Source organism: Coptis chinensis, chromosome 2 (assembly GCF_015680905.1).
Source record: "Coptis chinensis isolate HL-2020 chromosome 2, ASM1568090v1, whole genome shotgun sequence".
Lineage (NCBI taxonomy): Eukaryota > Viridiplantae > Streptophyta > Magnoliopsida > Ranunculales > Ranunculaceae > Coptis > Coptis chinensis.
In genome coordinates this window covers 42,602,612-42,621,965 of record NC_141457.1, presented here as the reverse complement: position 1 = coordinate 42,621,965, position 19,354 = coordinate 42,602,612, and the positions used below count along the sequence as shown (strand labels likewise).

At 36.8% G+C, this 19,354-nt stretch overlaps 1 protein-coding gene across 1 annotated transcript; it reads left to right on the top strand.

Moving 5' to 3' along the window:
• Positions 1 to 2,480: 2,480 nt before the first annotated feature.
• LOC147516104 (uncharacterized) lies at positions 2,481 to 2,792 on the top strand. The gene has a single exon (XM_086593163.1). The coding sequence runs from the start codon at positions 2,481 to 2,483 to the stop codon at positions 2,790 to 2,792; it is 312 nt and encodes a 103-aa protein (XP_086449289.1).
• The last annotated feature ends 16,562 nt before the right edge of the window (positions 2,793 to 19,354 follow it).

The following is a 19,354-nucleotide window of genomic DNA, read 5'->3' as shown; positions in this document are numbered from 1 at the left end:
GCGCTGCTGCCGAGGATTGTAGTAGTACAATTGAGTTTTAAAGTCTTCTTTATTAGATTCGTAGTTTAAGTTTAGTCGTAATTATATTAATTCATATTTTACGTGTCTAATTTTGGTTATTTTTGCAGATAATTAAGCAAAGGTTTCTTCTTACAAAGCTGATAGGCGTGATTTTCTTGTGGAGTTTTGGGAAATTGCTTGTTTGTCGTCACCCGGCGTCGTAAGTAGCCCTCGAAGGCTCACTCCAGAGGTACGTCTCTATCTTTTGTTGGGATGAACTTTGTTTGTTTTCTGTGTTTTGCCTATTTTTATTGTTTCTTGCATTTAGGAAGGTTAATTCACATTTGACCAGTCTTACACATCTTGCATTAGGATAAGTTTAGTCCACTCACTAGGAAATCGCTTTTGACACGTGGATTGAGTGATGGTGCTTTTGCACAAGAACTGGGAATCGTGTTATTTGGGTTTAGGAGAAAATATATTAAACAGGTTTTAAAATTCAATCTAGATTGAAATTTTTGGTTGGTATTGTTTGTGTGTGAATCGTCTGCATCTTTTATTATAGTCTTAGCTTTTAGAAGTAGTTTATGGTAGAAACTCGGTCTGACAACACACCTGTTGCACTGTTTGATCCTGAGATTGAACGCACTCCCAATAGGAGAAGTAGACATCCCGAGTTAGAGGTACCCGTAACTTTTGTTGGCAATACACCAATTTTTGCTAACATGGAGGGTAATAACAATAACGTGGTTGCCCAAGTACCTAGATCTATTAAGGAATATATATATCCTACTAGGACAACCCAACCATCTTGCATCGTTCCCCTTCCAACCAATGCTAATCACTTTGAGTTGAAGCCCAATCTGCTGGGGCTGCTTCCTATGTTTAGGGGAACGGAGGAAGAAGATCCATATCTTCATGTGAGAGAGAATTTGAGGATATTTGTTGGACTATTAAGCTTCAGCAGTTTAGTGACGAAGCTATAAAATTAAAATTATTCCCATTTTCTCTTAAAGAAAAAGCCAAGAGTTGGTTTCACACTCTCCCATTGAATTCTATAACGGGATGGGAAAAGTTATGCATTATGTTTTTAAATAACATTTTCCCTAATAATAAGGTGACTCCTTTCAGAAAAGACTTGTCATCTTTTTGCCAAACTGATGGAGAGTCATTATGGAAGTGTATGGGGAGGTTTAAGGACATGCTCTTGCAGTGTCTTAACCATGGCCTAGAAAAGGGCAGGTTGGTGCAGATTCCCTATGATGGTCTTGATTTTAATTCTAAGGCTATGATTGAGACCATGAGTACTGGAGATTTCTATGATAAAACTGTAAATGGAGCGTGGACCTTTTTAGAAGAAATCTCTGAAAAGGTCCAGCAATAGAAAACTAGTCGTGAGCCTAAGAAGGTGGCTAGTAGTACTACATAGAAGGGTTTGTTCCACGTTGACAAGGAATTTGACATGAACGCTTGGATGGCCGCTTTAAGTAGAAGAGTTGAAGCTCTCGAGCTAGGAAAAGAGGCAAACTCTCTAGCTCCAGTTAACAATGTTGAAGTCCCTGGCCGGGTGTCTGTTGTGTGAAAGTCTTGATCACATTATAGATAATTTCCCTGGCATAAATGCACAAGTCAATGCTTTTAATTCTTACCAAAAGCCAGTTAATAATCCCTATTCTAACACGTATAACCCTGGATGGCGTAACCATCCGAATTTATCTTGGTCTAAAGGTATACATCAGGGAGGGCCCATGGGTAACTCAAACCCGGTGCATCAGTATGCACCCCAGCCACCGAAACATCCACCTTTAGAGGAAACCCTTGCCCAGCTAGTACAATCATTCACCAAGTTGGAAATTCAAATGGGTCAGATTGCTAGTAATTTAAATGAGAGAGAGAAGGGTAAGTTTCCTACTCAACCAGTAGCTAACCCAAGGGGTCAGTTTGAAATAGGTTCTAACTCAACCCAAGACCATCACAGGAGCAAGCCAAGTCTATCACTGTTCTTAGGAGTGGAAATTAAACATGTAGATAATAGGGTTGAGATGCCTAGGGGCACTAAGGTCAAATCTGATCCTATATAGTGTGAGCAGGAGGAGAGTTAGGTGAGTGAATCTAATAGTCATAATACTTCTAGGAAGGGTGTAGAACCTCCTACTACTGTGGAGACTAACCCTGTGCCATCTTATATACCTGAAACTCCTTTCCCCCAACGTTTGATTTAGGCTAAGAAAGGTTCTAATCTTAATGAAATAATGGAGATGTTTAAATAGGTTCAAATAAATATTCTGTTACTTGATGCTATAAAACAAGTTCCTTCATATGCCAAGTTTCTTAAAGATTTGTGTACACAAAAATGTAAGTTGAATGTGCACAAGAAAGCTTTCCTAACTGAGCAAGTGAGTTCTATTATCCAAAACTGAACCCCACCTAAGTTTAGAGATCCAGGATGCCCTACTATTTCTTGTGTTATTGGTGATCATATGATTGAGAAGGCATTACTTGATTTAGGAGCTAGCATTAATTTGTTGCCTTATTCAGTTTATTTACAGCTTGGTCTTGGTAAGTTGAAACCTACACCAATTACTCTTCAATTGGCAGATAGGTTTATTAGGATTCCATATGGTGTTGTTGATGATGTTTTGATTCATGTTGTTAAATTTTATTTCCCTATTGATTTTGTTGTTCTGGATACACAACCTGTTCAAGATCCTAAACACCATATTCCGGTCATTTTAGGTCGTCCCTTTTTAGCCACTTCTAATGTTATCATTAACTATTATAATGGAGTGTGAAAGCTTTCTTTTGGTAATATGACTAGACAACTTAATGTGTTTAATGTGGGTCAAGAACCTCCAGAACCTAATGATTTTTGGGATGTTAATCTTATTGATAGTATAGTTCACGAGACTTTCTTAGAGAGTTATTCTGATGACCCTCTTGAGTCTTGCTTAACTAATTCTAGCAGTGGTTGTGATGTAGATGATATCATTTGTGAAGTTAATGCGTTGCTTGATGTAACCCTAATTTTAGAAACTGATACGTGGAGAGCCACAATAGAGCCTCTGACTCCATCAGAGTCTACCCCAGTCTCTTCTATAGAAAGTCCTCTTAAGCTAGAGTTGAAACCATTACCTGATACTCTTAAGTATGTTTTTTTGGGACCTGATGATTCTTTACCGGTTATTATTACTTCTAATCTTGATAGTGAACAAGAGGGTAAATTGATTAAGGTTCTTAAAGAGCTTTAGGGTGGAATATTGTTGATATTAATGGTATAAGCCCAACTGATTGTATGCATCATATTCATCTTGAGAAGGATGCTAAACCAACTCGTGAGTTTCAGAGAAGGCTTAATCCTAACATGAAAGAGGTAGTGAGAGCCGAGGTTCTCAAGTTGTTAGATGCGGGTATCATTTATGCAATCTCCGATAGTAAATGGGTGAGTCCTATTCAGGTTGTCCCTAAAAAGTCTGGGCTTATAGTAGTTGAGAATTCAAAGGGCTAGTTAGTGCCCACCTGTATGACTACCGGGTGGCATTTTTGCATTGACTATCTTAAGTTGAATTTGGCCACTAGGAAAGATCATTTTCCCATTCAGTTTATTGGCCAGATGCTCGAGAGGTTAGCCAGTCATAAGTACTATTGCTTTCTTGATGGTTATTCCGGTTATTACCAAATATGTATTACACCTGAGGATCAAGAAAAGACTACTTTTACTTGTCTTTTTGGAACTTTTGCCTACCGTTGTATGCCTTTTGGGTTATGTAATGCACTTGGTACCTTCCAGCGATGCATGCTTAGTATTTTCTCTGACATGGTAGAAAGGTTTCTTGAGGTGTTTATGGATGACTTCTCAATGCTTGGGGATTCTTTTGATGAGGGTTTGCACCATTTAGAATTAGTGTTAATTAGGTGTAAGGAGAAGAATCTTGTGTTGAATTGGGAGAAGTCTCATTTTATGGTTTAACAGGGTATTGTTCTTGGTCATATTGTTTCTAGTAAAGGAATTGAGGTCGATAAGGTCAAGGTTAATGTCATTTCTTGTCTTCCACCACCTAAGACTGTGAAAGATATTAGGTCATTCTTAGGTCATGCTAGATTTTATAGGCGTTTCATTAAAGACTTTAATAAGATTTCTCGTCCCTTATGCAATTTACTTGGTAAGGACGTCGCTTTTGTCTTTGATGATTATTGTTTGAAAGCTTTTGAGAAGCTTAAGCATTTATTGACTACCGCTCCTATCATACAGCCACCTGATTGGAGTGAGCCTTTTGAGTTAATGTGTGATGTGTCTGACTATGCTGTTGGGGCTGTTTTAGGTCAATGGTTTGACAAGTTGCCCCATGTTATTTATTATGCTAGTTGAACTCTTAATGATGCATAGATGAACTACACTACAACTGAGAAAGAGTTGTTAGCTATTGTGTTTGCTTTAGACAAATTTAGGTCTTACCTCATAGGGTCTAAGGTTGTCATGTTTACTGATCATTCGGCTTTGAAGTATCTCCTTACTAAGAAGGATGCTAAAGCACGTTTGATTCGCTGGGTACTCTTGTTGCAAAAGTTTGATATAGAGATTAGGGATAAGAAGGGTACGGAGAACGTGGTAGCTTACCACTTTGTCTAGACTTATAGTAGAATCTTCTACTGATATTTTGCCTGTGAATGAATCTTTCCCTGATGAGCAACTTTTTGTTATATCCCAGTCACCTTGGTATGCGAATATTGTTAATTATCTCGTAACGAAACAGTTTCCCTCTCATTGGAGACAACAGGATAAATCTAAGTTTCTTGCTGAGGTTAGAAATTTTTTCTGGGATGATCCATACTTGTTTAAATCATGCCCTGATCAGATTGTTAGGAGATGTGTCCTTGAGAGTGAGTTTCATAGTATTCTCTCTTTTTGCCACGACCATGCATGTGGTGGTCACTTTGGTCCTAAGAAGACGGCTGCGAAGGTTTTGTAGTGTGGTTTTTATTGGCCTACTCTATTTAGGGATGCACATGAGTTTTGTTTGAGTTGTGATAGATGCCAGCGTACAGGTAATATTTCCCATGGGAACATGATGCCTCTTTCCCCTATTTTAGTTGTGGAGCTTTTTTATGTATGGGGTATAGACTTCATGGGTCCTTTTCCTCCTTCCTTTGGTTATCTGTATATCCTTGTTGCCGTAGACTATGTTTCTAAGTGGGTTGAGGCGGTGCCATGTAAAACGAATGATCATAAAGTCGTAGTTAACTTTCTAAAATATAATATATTTTCTCGTTTTGATACTCCTCGTGGAATTATAAGTGATAATGGTACTCATTTTACACACTGAGCATTTGAATCTTTAATGAAAAAGTACTCTATTACTCATAAGCTTGCTACCCCATACCATCCTCAAACTAGTGGCCAAGTTGAAGTATCTAATAGGGAAATTAAGCGGATTTTAGAAAAGACTGTACGACCTGACCGTAAGGATTGGTCTCAACGTCTTAATGATTCTCTTTGGGCTTATAGAACTGCTTATAAGACTCATATTGGTATGTCTCCGTATATGCTTGTGTTCGGAAAGGCATGTCATTCACCTGTAGAATTGGAACATCATGCTTTTTGGGCCATTAGAATGTTTAGCTTTGGTATGTGTAAGGCTGGTTCACAACGTAAACTTTAGTTGAATGAGTTAGCTGAGTTAAGGAATGAGGCATATGTGAATGCCAAGATATACAAAGAGCGGACTAAGATTTTTCATGATAAATCTATTCTTCGAAAGTCTTTTGAACCTAATAAAAAAGTCTTGCTATATAATTCTCGTTTGCGTCTTTTTCCTGGTAAGTTACGTTCTAGGTGGACTGGTCCTTTCATTGTTAAAATATTTCTTCCTCACGGTGCTGTTAAGATACAAGATCCTACGGATGGTCATGTGTTTAAGGTAAATGGTCAACGTTTGAAACCATACCTTGACAGTTTAACCGAGCAGGATATGGAAGAGGTAAGTCTTCTTGATCCTATTTATCATGACTGATTGAGTATCATGTATGTTTTATTGCTTTTCATTTCTTTTTAAGTGTTGTTGGAGTCTTACTTAGCCAAAATTAAGGGTTGAAAGCATGAAACGGCAATGGATTTTTCTCTAAAAAAAATTTTGTCACAGAAATAGGCACGGGCGCGGGTCGCGCCTTAGGCAAGCCAAAACTGAGTACGCCCACCCTAAAAGTACTGTAAGTTAGTCAAGGCATGAGCGCGGAGTGCGCCTTATGCAAGAGAAAATTGAGCGTGTGCACGCTCAGGGCGTCCTAAAAGTATTGTAAGTTGGTCAAGGCATGAGTGCGGAGCGCGCCTTATGCAAGAGAAAACTAAGCGTGTGCACGCTCAGGGCGTCCTAAAGTACTGTAAGTTGGTCAAGGCATGAGCGCGGGTCACGCCTAATGCAAGACAAAACTGAGCGCATGCGCGCTCAGGCTTCTTTCACCAAAAAAAAACTGATTTCGCTGCTATTGATAACTCCAACTCGTATCACTGATCAGTTCTGTGAAGCATTCATCTGCTAGAGACGTTAACTGTAGCGCTTATGGGAGACAACCCATGTTTTTATTTTTGTTGTGTCTTATGTGCACATATCTCATGCATTCCACTTTAGCACCTTTTCTCCGCCTTTTTGGAGACGTGTAACTCTATGGAATTAGATACGTGACACATTGTAGTCGTTGTAGTACATTGGTTTTTTTTTCTATATTATCATTGTTCTATCTTTCGTGAGGGACTAATTTCTACAGGTGACTCGAGTTTTATTTTTCGTTCATAGAGCTATTGGTAACTTCTTTCCTTATTCTTTTACTTGTCCATGTGTTTAATTTTTGGAATTGAGCATCTATGTCAACATTGACGACAATGTCTAAAATAAGTTTGGGGGTGGGAACAAAATGTTTTGTTTAGCGAAAAATAAAACTTATTTATACTATGCATTTCGGGGTAGTGGTATTGTTTCCTTTTCTATGACGATTATAGTTTAGAAATCTCAGTTAGCATTAGAATTAAGAGTAGTTATTAGAAACTTAGGTTAATATATGGGTAATAGTCTTTGCATCTTTTCATAAATGTCTTGCATGAACATCATGAGTGTAGTTGGCAGTACTTTTTTGAGACCTAGTTTAGAGTGCTTAATTTTACATATTCGGTGAGAATCTAGCCTAAAAGCCTCATATGAGTTGATATCTGAGTGATGACACAAGGGAGAGGTTAATTCCGAGTAGAGAAAACACACGTCCACTTGCTTGATCACCATACCATATCCTAAAAGAGAATTTAGGCCATCTTTGGATCGATATAGTAAGAAATTCAAACCTGAAGAATAATTTTCCGCTAGTCGCCCCACTGACCCTTTCATTAGCCTTTTTCATAAACTGCAAATTCCTTACTTTATATAAAAGAAAAATAAAAGAATAAAAATAGCCTACCCATTTGTTAAGTTTGAGAAATGGGGTGAAATGAAGAAAAGAAAAGAGAAAGACTTGTGGAAAACCAATGTTTGTTAGTTGCTTCAAAAGAAAAATAAAGAAAAGAAAGTTTCCATCCAAAGAAAAGAAAAATGAATAGAAATAAAATAAAAAGTTAGAACTCCAAAAATAGAATCAAAATAGTCAAAAGCCAACACAAAAGGGCTAAGGATGGAAACAAAGTGTAGAAGCAAAGTCATAATAAGGCTTTCCCTAGTTATATAATTTGAAGACCTTATTTTCTCAGACTTGTCTATTTTGTTTATCAATTCCATTTATTCTTAAACCATCACCTAACCATCCATAACACCTAATAAATACCTTTAGCTCAATTAGGAATAGGTTGGTGTGATAGTAAGTGGTAGATGTGTTTGATCGACTTCGGCTCCTTTGGACGTCATTGAGATTGAGAGGATAAGTGTGCCCACTGTACACTGGAGTGAGCAAAACCTGAGTAGAAAAATCAAAGTATTTTTGTCTTGACACATTTGTGAGGACCTACTTAGGGACGCTATTCCAAAAGTTTCATAAATGGACCTGCCATTGCATTTCATAGTATTGTTCATTGCATGTATATTTATTTTTAGATGATTTGATTATTATGCATGTATTAACTTAGGTTTTACAATGAGTATTCTTTATTCCTTACTAGTGAGACGTATAGATACTTGAGATTAAATTAAGGAAACATTACTGTTATTTCTTAGTCGCTATAGTATATATGAAGTTTGTGAGTATCTTCTCTAAAAACTCACACGAGACTAAACTCGTCTACTAGGGTAAACTTAGGGGTTTAAAAGGCGTGTTGCACATGTTGAGTGTAATCGTGATTCCTACGAAAGTGAGTTAGAATTTTTGTTTTTATTATTAGTTTAGATTTAGTTTTGCTCGAGGACTAGCAAAATGTAAGTTTGGGGGTATTTGATAAGCACATAAATGTTACATTATTTACGCCCAATTTTATATTAGTTAGTCTGTTTACTTTATTTGTTTGATTTAGTTAGTATGTTTTTAGTGATTTTGCAGGAATTGGAGTTAACTCGATTAAACATGTCGAAACTGATGAGATACGTGAGTTCCCAGTTTGGTTGGTGCAAGATTGGTTATTGAGTTAAGTAGAGGTGCCGGCTAGTGTGGAGAATATGTTGGATTTCATCAGACAACTTGATTTATTGGTTTGGGTCTTTGTTATTTCTGGGCCCAACTAAGCAACAAAGGAAAAAAAGGTAAATGACCCATGAGCTTAGTACACCCACATGACCAGTATAAAGGAAGGCTTGCTAGCCTTTGTAAATATCAAAGCCCAAGTGACCAAAGGCCAAATAGCAAAGCCCATACCTACTAACTAATGGCCATACCACTCATTATCCACCCGAGAAGCACCGTAGAAACCCTTAGTTTCCTTCTCCATCCAATTCTCACGAACAGAAAATGCCCTTCCCAATTAAAATTCGTACCGAATCTCTCGATTATGAATCTCCACCAAAACAGAACCTTTCCAAATTGAACCAAAACTCCCAAAACTCTTTCAAACCTAAAAGGAAGCATACCAAACGATATAAGCTGGAGGGAGTGGAAAGATCGCGGGATCTAGAATCCAAAACGCAGCAAAGAAATAGTAAAGCCAGAAAGAGCTCGAGAGAAAACAAAGAGAAACAGGATAGGCCTCTCACAAAGCCAAAACAGGTTACATCTTTTGAGGTCGGGGTTTGGAGTAGTACAGTGGACTGGATTGGTGATCAGAAACCGAGACTGCGTAGAAAAAGCTCACCGTGACAATGAGTTCTTCTATCCTTTGTTTCGTTAACTATTCGACTATTATGTGTAGCTAAACTATTAGCTAGGGCTAAGATGAAGCCCTAGCCTTGATGTTATTATTTTGAGTTTGGGTTTTGATGATTTCACTTAGATATTAACCAATTAATCTTCTTTTAGTATATTCACGATTGATAGTAGTTTTTTCTTTCACTTTGTATGTCATGCATCCTTAGTCGTTTGAATATATATTGTTATTGATCAAAGCTTGATTTAATGGCAAATATTAAATTTAGATATTATTCATTCCAAAAAAAGACGAGCAATCTTTTACGTTTGATCTTTAGTGCTGAATTTTGAAAGATGCTTTTATGTAACAATAGCGTTATCACGATAAAATCTCGAGAAACACTGAATTCTCATTCAGATGTTTCTCATATTAACTTGAAACATTGAAACCTAATCTTAAAGTATTTACTAAAATGTTTAGTGGCGGAATCTAATGTCCTAGTATTTCTCTCCAATCGTTCGTTTAATTTCAATTGTTTAATTTATTATTTTCATAAATGTAGTTAAAATAATTAGCTTTAGAAAATAGTTAATTCCAAACTCCATCAACAAATATTGTTCGAATTAGGTTAGGTAATATTTTAGTATTCAATTGTCCCAAGATAGCAATCCTTGTGGGATCGACCTCGTTCTTGCGCACCTATTATAATAGAACTCGTGCGCTTGCGAGTATTATTATTATTAAAGTAGGGTTTAATTAGTCTATTTATTTAGGCTGGCTAATTTTCTATCAGGGACAAAGCATGATTTTGTTTAGGGGTGGTATAGAAATATGTTGTAAATGTTTAAGCACATATTAGGTTGTATATTACGTATTATTTGTCGTATAAAATTAGAAAAGTATAAAAATCATAAAAATAGTTTATACTATGCACTTAGGGGTAATGGTATTGTTCCCTTCTCCATGATGATATTAGTCTAGAAATCTCACGTAGTACCTGAATTACGATTTAATTTTTGAACATCTTGAATTAGGTATTGCATTAGGTATTGCATCTTTTCTTGAACATCTTGCTTGAGCATCTGTGATTGTACTTGGCAGTATTTTTCTGAGACCTAGGTTAGAGTACTTAATATATATCCTGTGAGCATCTAGTCTAAAAGTCTCATAAGAGTGAAATATCTGACTGAAAACACAAGGGAGAAGTCAAATCCGAGTAGAGAAATCACACATCAACTTGCTTGATCACCAAATCATATCCTAAGAGAGAATTTAGGCCTTTTTTGGATCGATATAGCTAAAAATTCATACTAATAAGTAATTATCCTCTAGTCGCCCCACTGAGCCTTTCATATAGCCTTTTCGCAAGCACAAATCCTTTACCCATCTTTAAAACCAATAAAAATAAAAATAAGCCTACCCATCTTAAATGAGTCTTAGAAATAGGATGAGTAAAGAAAAGAAAGACAAAGACCTGTGTAAAACCAAAATTAGTTAGTTGCTTCAAAAAAGAAAAAGAAAAGAAAGTTTTCATCCAAAGAAAAGAAAATAAAAATAAAAATAAAAATAAAAATAAAATAAAAAGTTAGAACTCCAAAAACCAAATCAAATAAGTCAAAAACCAAAACAAAAGGGATAAGAATGAAAACAAAAAGTGTATAAGCGAAGTAAGAACAAGGTTTTCTCTAGTTACATATTTTGAAGACCTTATTATCTCATACTTGTCTTTTTGAATATCTATTTCCTTCATTCTTTAAACCATTCATACATATATATATATATATATACTAACATGCAAATAATAGTCCATATCATGTTATTTTCTACATACGAGATGTATCACAGGTTAATCATGTAAACATTATATGAAAAATTAGAACATGTGAGCATCCAGCAACTTCGCCAAAGAAATGAAATGTTCGTTTCAATTCACGAAAACGTTATAAAGTCCTTATCGCACTAGAAGAATCCAAGACAGATGAAAGGTACAAAGAAAAATACTGGTGTGTCACAGAACAGGAGGTTATGACACTAAAAACTGAACTGAAACAGGCACGAAATGGTAGCACACGCGACCAAAAGGCCAGTGCGTGCAAGTCTTATCTGTCACATCGGCGACTATATCACTCGCGCCTGCAAGTCTCTGAAGACTGTACTACTTCAGATTTTCATAGTGTTCTTTGATTTGTGTGTACATTCTGTTCCAGGTCTGGGTCAAAGGTTTAATAGAACTTAGAACTAGAAAATGTAAACTTGCTAACTCTGGAGCAAAATGAAAACTAAAACTAACTAAGGAGTCCAAAGTTGTGTCTTGCCAATGAAGACTCCCTTTTAAAGCAAGAGATTGCTTCCTTTCTCTTTTGCCCCACGTGAACTCAACTAACCCATTAATGCTCCCAATTGATTTTTTCTTTAATTAAGACTTTTGACACATTTAATTTCAACTATTACCATCCAACTAATCAAGACTTTGTGATTCCTAATAATTTTGTGCCACCTATCAAGACTTTTATGCCAAAGTTTTAATGCAGCTTAACTTGTGCAGAAGCTTGACATGTGAGTTTGATCACCAAATTCTATGGGTCCACATAGTGGCCCAATGTGCTCTGTCTAGTGGCAGGTCCGAAAGTCAATTTCTGCAAAATTTGGCCTGAGATAGAGCTTGTCGCACTGATCATTCTGATAGGTCACTTGTCGGATTTGTAGTCCAGGCTTAGAAGATATGGGCTTCAGAAGTTTGATGTTTTCTAGCACGTTGATCCTGTTCTGACCTAGAACTGTCCTATTTGAGTCCCCGGGCTTTAGTCAGGCTTCATTTGAGCTTTGCATGGGCTAAATTCTAACTACAGAGAGAAAGTTATGACTGTTTTAGTTCAGAGTGGTGAACTAGTGTTTTTCCTGACTACCTAGCAGGTTTAGTCAACGTATGTGGTTTTCTGGATAAAATTTGGCTTTCAAGGTCTTAATGTAAGTTGTAGTTTTGTGAGTCTAGTTTCAAACCCAATTGGATTTGTCGTTTTCCAAGCTATATTGAGAAATATTTGTCTATGTTCGTTCAGGGTGGTTGGCCGAAAAACTTCAGATTTTGTCGTAAGTTCAATCGTATTATGAAGATTTTTTTAGTGGGAATCCGCTTTGGAAATCTAAACAGGAACTGTAATATTGCGATTCTAGATTCTAATATAATTTGTCCCTATGCAATTATGAGTTATAGAGATAAATTTGAATTTATAAAAATTTTCACGTCTCTTTTGTGGAAGTTGGCTTACGAACAACTTTTACCTTTTTGTGTTTTAAGAAATATATGATCGGCCTAGACTTTTAGTTTGTGTCTTTTTTTTATCGATCATGTCTTCGGATTTTTGTTGTGACTTTTAGTTCCTATTTTTGTCGTGATTTTTTTTCTAAAGTATATGAATTCATGAAATTGCATATTTCTCGTATATCAAAAACAAATAGTATTTTGAAGACTATGATGAATGGGGGAAGTGCCCATTGCAGTGCTTGGGCTATTGCAGAAATAACCGAAGCTTACCAAATACTTTCGGTTGATAATTCTTCTACATCCAAAGATCCGGTTGATGGTTCTTATGTGTCTTTTTCATCCAAAGATCCGGTTGATGTTTCTTCTGCGTCTTCTGCATCTAAAGATCTTGTTGATGGTTCTTATGCATCTTCTGCATCTAAAGATCCGGTTGATGATTCTTTTGTGTCTTCTGCATCTACAGATCCAGTTTGGTGGTCCTAAGAATGAAGGCTATGTTACAGTTGATTCGGATGATGGCGGTCCTGTGAATGTGAAGAAAAGAAATACTACAGGTCCAGGTCCATATCCAACTCAAGGTCGAGGGTGAGGTCAAAGTCGAGGTAGTAGAAAGAAATAGTTCTAATGAGTGTTGGAATATGTAATGGTGTACAAAACTTAGGCCCTTCAAATATTTGTGAAACTTGTTTGTTCGTATGACAGGTTTTATGATTTAATGTTAAAAATACAGATGAAACTTTGCTAAAATTTGTTCTTGACTAGTATTTGCCCGTGCGTTGACAAAGATAGATAATCTGGCGCCACAACGCAACGATATCCGCCCGGTATGGCACAGAGATCTGAGCACGCCCGGTGCCCCAACGCCAAGATCCACCCCGACGCACATCTGCCCCCTACTAATGTTTCTAGAGTACGACACAGATATGCGCGCATTTGGAGCATCCGCACCCCCCCTCTACTCATGTTTCCAAAGCCCAACAGCCCATAAAAGTTCAACCCAAAAATAGTCCAGGCCTTTTTTGTGTGGGGTGAGTGAGGTGAGAAAATATTTTAAACTCACCCCAAAAAAACTTGTTAACTCACCCTAGAAAAACATTTGAGTAGCTATGGTTTGGGGGTGGCACGACCAAGTATCACCTTGTGAGGTGGAATTTGTCCACCCACTCCACCCTTCTTTATTATATAGATATGAAAAATGTAATATTTGATTTTACATATATGACAGGTTTTATAATTTAATGTTGAAAATACAAAAGAAACTCTGTTGAAATTTCGGTTCCTTTGGAGAATAGAATACACTTGTTATCGAGAAAAGAAATAAAGAAAAAAAATGGAATGCTCTCTTTCCAAATTTAACAAAAGGACATTATAGTATTAACGCCACGTAGTAGTTTTAAAAAAAAATCCCGTGGAATGCTCTCTTTCCAAAGAATCGAAGTAACCATCAAAGCTTCTGGATTCCTATGGAGGTCTCTTGTTGCCACAAAGGGCTTCCCACATAAGCCTCTTGCGGACACAGAAGGTTTTCACGGAAGTCTCTTGCCGCCACAGAGGGGTTCTCATGGAAGTCTCTTGCCACCACCCATCAAAGCTTCTGGATTCCCACGAAAGTCTCTTGCTGCAACAGATGGGTTCCCACCGAATTCTCTTATCTCCACCCATCAAAATTTCTGGATTCCCATGAAAGTATTTGCCTGCAACAAAGGGGTTCCCACAAAAGTCTCTTGCCGCCACAGAGGGTTTCTCATGAAAGTCTCTTGCCACCACCCATCAAAGCTTTTGGATTCCCATGGCATGAAGTTTTCACCACAGAGAGGTTCCCACGAAAGGCTATTGCAGCCACAAAGTGGTTCCCATGGAACAAAGCTTTCGTAGAAATATATTTCCCATTTTCCAGCATAAGCTTCTATAGTTCTATTGTCTAATTCCTTTTAAAGTGTTTGAAGTGTAAATACCAAACATGAAAAATTATAATCCACCATGAAAAATTCTAATCCAAACTCTCAATTGAATAAACAAATGAGAAGCTTCTTGATTTAAGAATATTGATAAGAGCCCAAAACTGTAGTTTAAACCCTTTAATAGTATTTCTATTTAGCCAATTATGTTATTAATAATATAAGTTTATCACTAATTACGTTCTTTTGAGTTTTCAGAGTTCAGAGTTGAATAAATGTAAATTCGTTACTAAGTAGGTGCTAAAAAAAGCTAAAGTGATTGCTATGAAAGTTCTATTAAGAAAGCCCAAGTTTCATGGAGAAAAAGCCCTTAAAATGTCAAAGTCAAAGCTGTTAAGTGAAAGTCAAACCGGATTAGAAAACTGAAGAAAAGTCAATAGAACTTCAAAAAGCCATATATTTATACCCAGGCCTCTGTATTAGGCCCATTGTATATCAAAATGACCGGCTCAGAAATCTTTTTCCAATGGTCTAGAGCTTGACTCGATCATAGAAGTATAAATTAGTGAAATCGCGTACTACATTAACACTACTAGAATTGGAAGTCTTGGATTTACCTAATTGGGTTATGGACTTGATTTATGGGTCTATAACCTAGCCTAAAAGCCCATGCACGAAATTATAACCTAACCCTCTCCTATATAAAGAGGGTTAAGGCTAAAACAAAGATTGGCTACTCCTCTCTTAGTTTAATTAAATTAGCTCTCTCTCTCTCTCTCTTTAGTATAACCTAATTTATGTTTTCTTTAGCCTAGACACCATTACTTCAATCCAATTCAAATTATTATTATGACTTATTTTTTTTCTTTAGTTTAATTAATCCAATGATATTAGGCTAATCCCCCCATTAGAGGGAGTGATTATGAAGGCTAATGAGGAATATATTGCTTAGTAGAATTATTTAATTGTGTATGTATTTCAATGAGTTTAGTTTATTGTATGACTTTCAAACTAAGCGTATAGTAAATTAAACTAGGGATTATTATAATTAATTCGAGAGACTTCGTTGTAATAATCCTACATGTTATTAATAATGACTATAGAGATGTAGGTTGTTGCTAGGGATGATTAAGGTTGAGGCTTTAGATTGAATCATTTCGTGAAAACCTAAATATGATCTATTTTCAATGAATAATTCGATTCTTGCATGAAACTAGTTATTAGGTGGATTGATTACTCTTCTCTATAACTTTATCTTCCATCAAAACTCTATTTTTATTAGTTTAGTTAATTTAGATTTATTTGAATCCATAGTATAATCGTAGAATATAAATCTCTCAAGATAACATTACTCTCACCATTGTTTCTTTGTGTTTGATTAGTTGAATTTTTATTTAGTCTTGATAGATTAAGAGTGGAACGAATCCTGACTCTCTATATTGTATAATGAATTGAGAGTAGGAATATTGATTAAGCACTTATTTATGTGATTGATTATTTGTGTTTACACATAGATAGTTAATTTGCATAAATTTGTTATTTATCAAATGACGTCGCTGTCATCTTAAACTCTTTCAGGTCAAGAATTCAATTGGTTGAATCCAAGGGGCAATCCCCCATTCTCTGCCCACCCACCCTTTTCATTTTTTTTTTCTTTTTTCTCATATTTTTGGTACTGTTCACTGTTGTAGACACAGGGGTGCACGCCCTCCATTTTGCCTTGTTAAGAGTGTGCCCGCCCTCCCTTGTGTCTGCAGAATCACATTGAAGAACACTGCGGTAAAGGTATTTTTATATTTTGCATGCATAATCCTTAAGGTGTTATTGATTTATTGTAATTGTTTCAGATTTTTCCTAGTTGTTTTACCTAGTAAACTAATACGATCTTTACAGTGCTATGTTTCAGCTTTCAAACCGTAAGTTTTTGGAAAAACAGACGAGTAGGGTTACTTAGGCAGGTCCAAAATTTCTAAACTTTTGACAGGAGTATCTATCAAAAGTCAGGAGTTTACAATAAAAGTTTGAAGAGTTTTTATTTGTTTTGACCACCTAACTAGTTGATTTTTTTCAGTGTGTTTCTGCAGTTTTGCAACATTTAATTTATGGAACAATAGCCGATAAAGAGAGTTTGTAGAACTCCAATTTCCCTAAAAGTTTTACAAGAGTCCGCATGATCTATCAGAAGTCTCCAATAAAATTTTGGCGATTTTTAGCTCTGTTTTGATTGGTTAAGCATTCGGTTATTTGTGTTGTGTCAGTAAACTGTTTCACAAATTTTACAGGGTAGTAGGACTTTCATAACTCCGATTGATCTGAAATTTTACAGGCGACTTACTGGATGTCTTAGCAAACTATTTTAAAAATTTCAAATTTTTTGGAGTGCGCGTCCACACCCTCATTAGCCTATTTCTGCAGGGCGCCCCACGCCCAAGCGCCTGGACTTCGAGTCAGGCAAGAGCGCGCCCCATGCCCCCTTCTGAAGGAAGCTCGATTTTCTTAGGTGAGTCACGGGCTCTCCTTTTGTTCAAATTATTTTATATTCTGTGTTTCCAACTTTTTAAATACACTGAGATTGTGTATACAAGACATTATTCATACGCGTAGCAAGGAGGCATTCAAGTACTCCATCTTCCACTCCTCGCCACTTCTGTCAGAGGAGTTTCAATTATAGTATAATCAGGCTTCTTTTTTTTGTAGACTCAATACTACACACCTATCTAGAATTTCACACACTACACCTGCATCAATGGCTAAATAACAAGAGACTCCTCTCTCTGATTTTTATAAAGCCCTAAACGATGGCCCTAAGTCGTGCATTGTTCTTGCAGACCTAGTAGGGGATTTTCGAATTCCCCCTAATATATTTAACTTGTTACCGGTTTTCTATGGTTTAGACCACGAGAAGCCTTATCAGCATATGCGTAGGATAAAACAAGTTATCACTACATTCCATCATCCTAGAGTAAGTCTGGATCAAGTTAAACTTAAAGTGTTTTCATTCACCCTAGCCGACAAGGCGGCATCTTGGTTAACTGCCCAAACACCAAACTCTGTGGACTCATGGGCTAATCTTGTTCAATTCTTCATGGAACAGTTTTACCCACCCCTAAAGATAGATGAAATGCTTCAAAAGATTCATTTCTTCTACCAGAATCCTCATGAATCCTTTTCAGAGGCCTGGAATCGTTTCACTGATCTTGTCATTGAATGACCGCATCATAATCTTGCAGAAGACATGCTTGTTTATGCCTTCTTTTAGGGACTTTTACATCGTCATAAGGATGTTCTAGATATCATGACTAGGGGTAGTTTTCTTAGTAAAGGAGCCATGGAGGCTTATAAATTCTTAGAAGATCAATCTAAGAGGAACAACAATTGGGGCGGTAACGACTCTTTCTGCTCCACTCCTTCTTTTGAGGTTAAACATGATCCTGAGCTTAAAACTCTTATCAATGCCCTCACAAAAAAGGTAGATGTTTTCTCTGTTCAACAACCCACTCCAGTCATGAACATTAACTCTACTCGTTCTAATGTCTATTTTAGTCTTGAGCATTCCGACTTCTATTGTCCTCTTGTCTATACACAACCACCACCACAACCATCACACTTCAACCAGTTAACTCAATATCAAGGACAAGGAAACTTAGGTGACCAAAATAGAGGTATAGTGCCCATGACCCAGAACTATCAACATCAAGACATGAATGCTCAACAAGCCTTAATTCCAGTCCAACCATCTACAGACAAAGTAGTAGTGACCTTGTGGGAAAAACAAAATCAAATTATGCAACAAAACTCAAACTTGATGAAAGATCATCATGATCAAAACTCTAATATGATTAAACAAACGATGCAAATGATGCAGTCTTTGTGCCAAAAGGTAGTCTCCTAACCAAACTAATAACCAAGCAGGCATGTCTCTAGGTCAAGAAGTGCCTAATCCTAAGTCAACAAACACCGCCTTTGAAATAAACAGTATTCACTGTAATGGTAATATAAACCAAGGGGACCTATAGACAGTCACTACCCCTCGTTCAGGGAGAGTAGTTGATAACAAAGTGACTATGTTTACAGATCGCCCACAAACGGAAGCTGAAAATGAAACCATACCGAATACTGTTATAGAAACTGAAGACCCTACAACTGTAGAAGTTCCAGTCCAACCACAACCAAGAAGTACAACCTTACTAAATACCACCATAGAAATTGATGATCATACACCGGTAGAGGTTGCAATATGGACACCTAGATGGAAAAAGGCTAAAAATAACGCAAAGACTAATAATACTTTTGAACCTTACGCTAAATATAGAGATAAACCACCGTATCCCCAGAGTCTAGTTATGTCTAAAAAGGACGAGAATTTTGATGAGATTAGGGAAGTGTTTAAAAATCTAACTATAAACCTACCTTTTCTAGATGCTATAAAAAGTCTACCTGGACACGCTAAGCTTCTAAAAGAGTTGTGCACCAAGAAGAGGAAAACCAACATACCCAATGAAGCCTTCTTAACTGAACAATATCCCTATTTATTTGAACATAACGGAATTGTTAAGTACAAGGACCCTTGTCGTCCTACTGTACAATGCACCTTAGGTGATACCTTCATAACAACTGCTTTATTAGTACTGGGAGCGAGTGTTAACTTACTCCCTTTTTATTTATATAAACAACTAGGTCTAACAAAACTTCAACCAACCAAAATGACTTTACAGTTAGCCGATCGTTCTATTAAGTATCCCAAGGGTGTAGTTGAAAACATTCTCGTTAAAGTTTAGGATTTTTACTATCCAGCCGACTTTGTTATTCTCGACACAAAAGTTGCTCATGATTCCATTCCCATCATCTTAGGGCGCCCTTTCTTGGCAACCGCCAGTGCCCAACTGAAATGCAGGGATGGCTCAATGACTCTTTTTTTTGGAAATCTTTCTGTGGAAGTTAACATGT

What these genes read in the sequence shown, in the direction of transcription:
- LOC147516104 (XM_086593163.1), top strand. Translation starts at nt 2,481, where the DNA reads ATGATTGAGAAGGCATTACTTGATTTAGGAGCTAGCATTAATTTGTTG.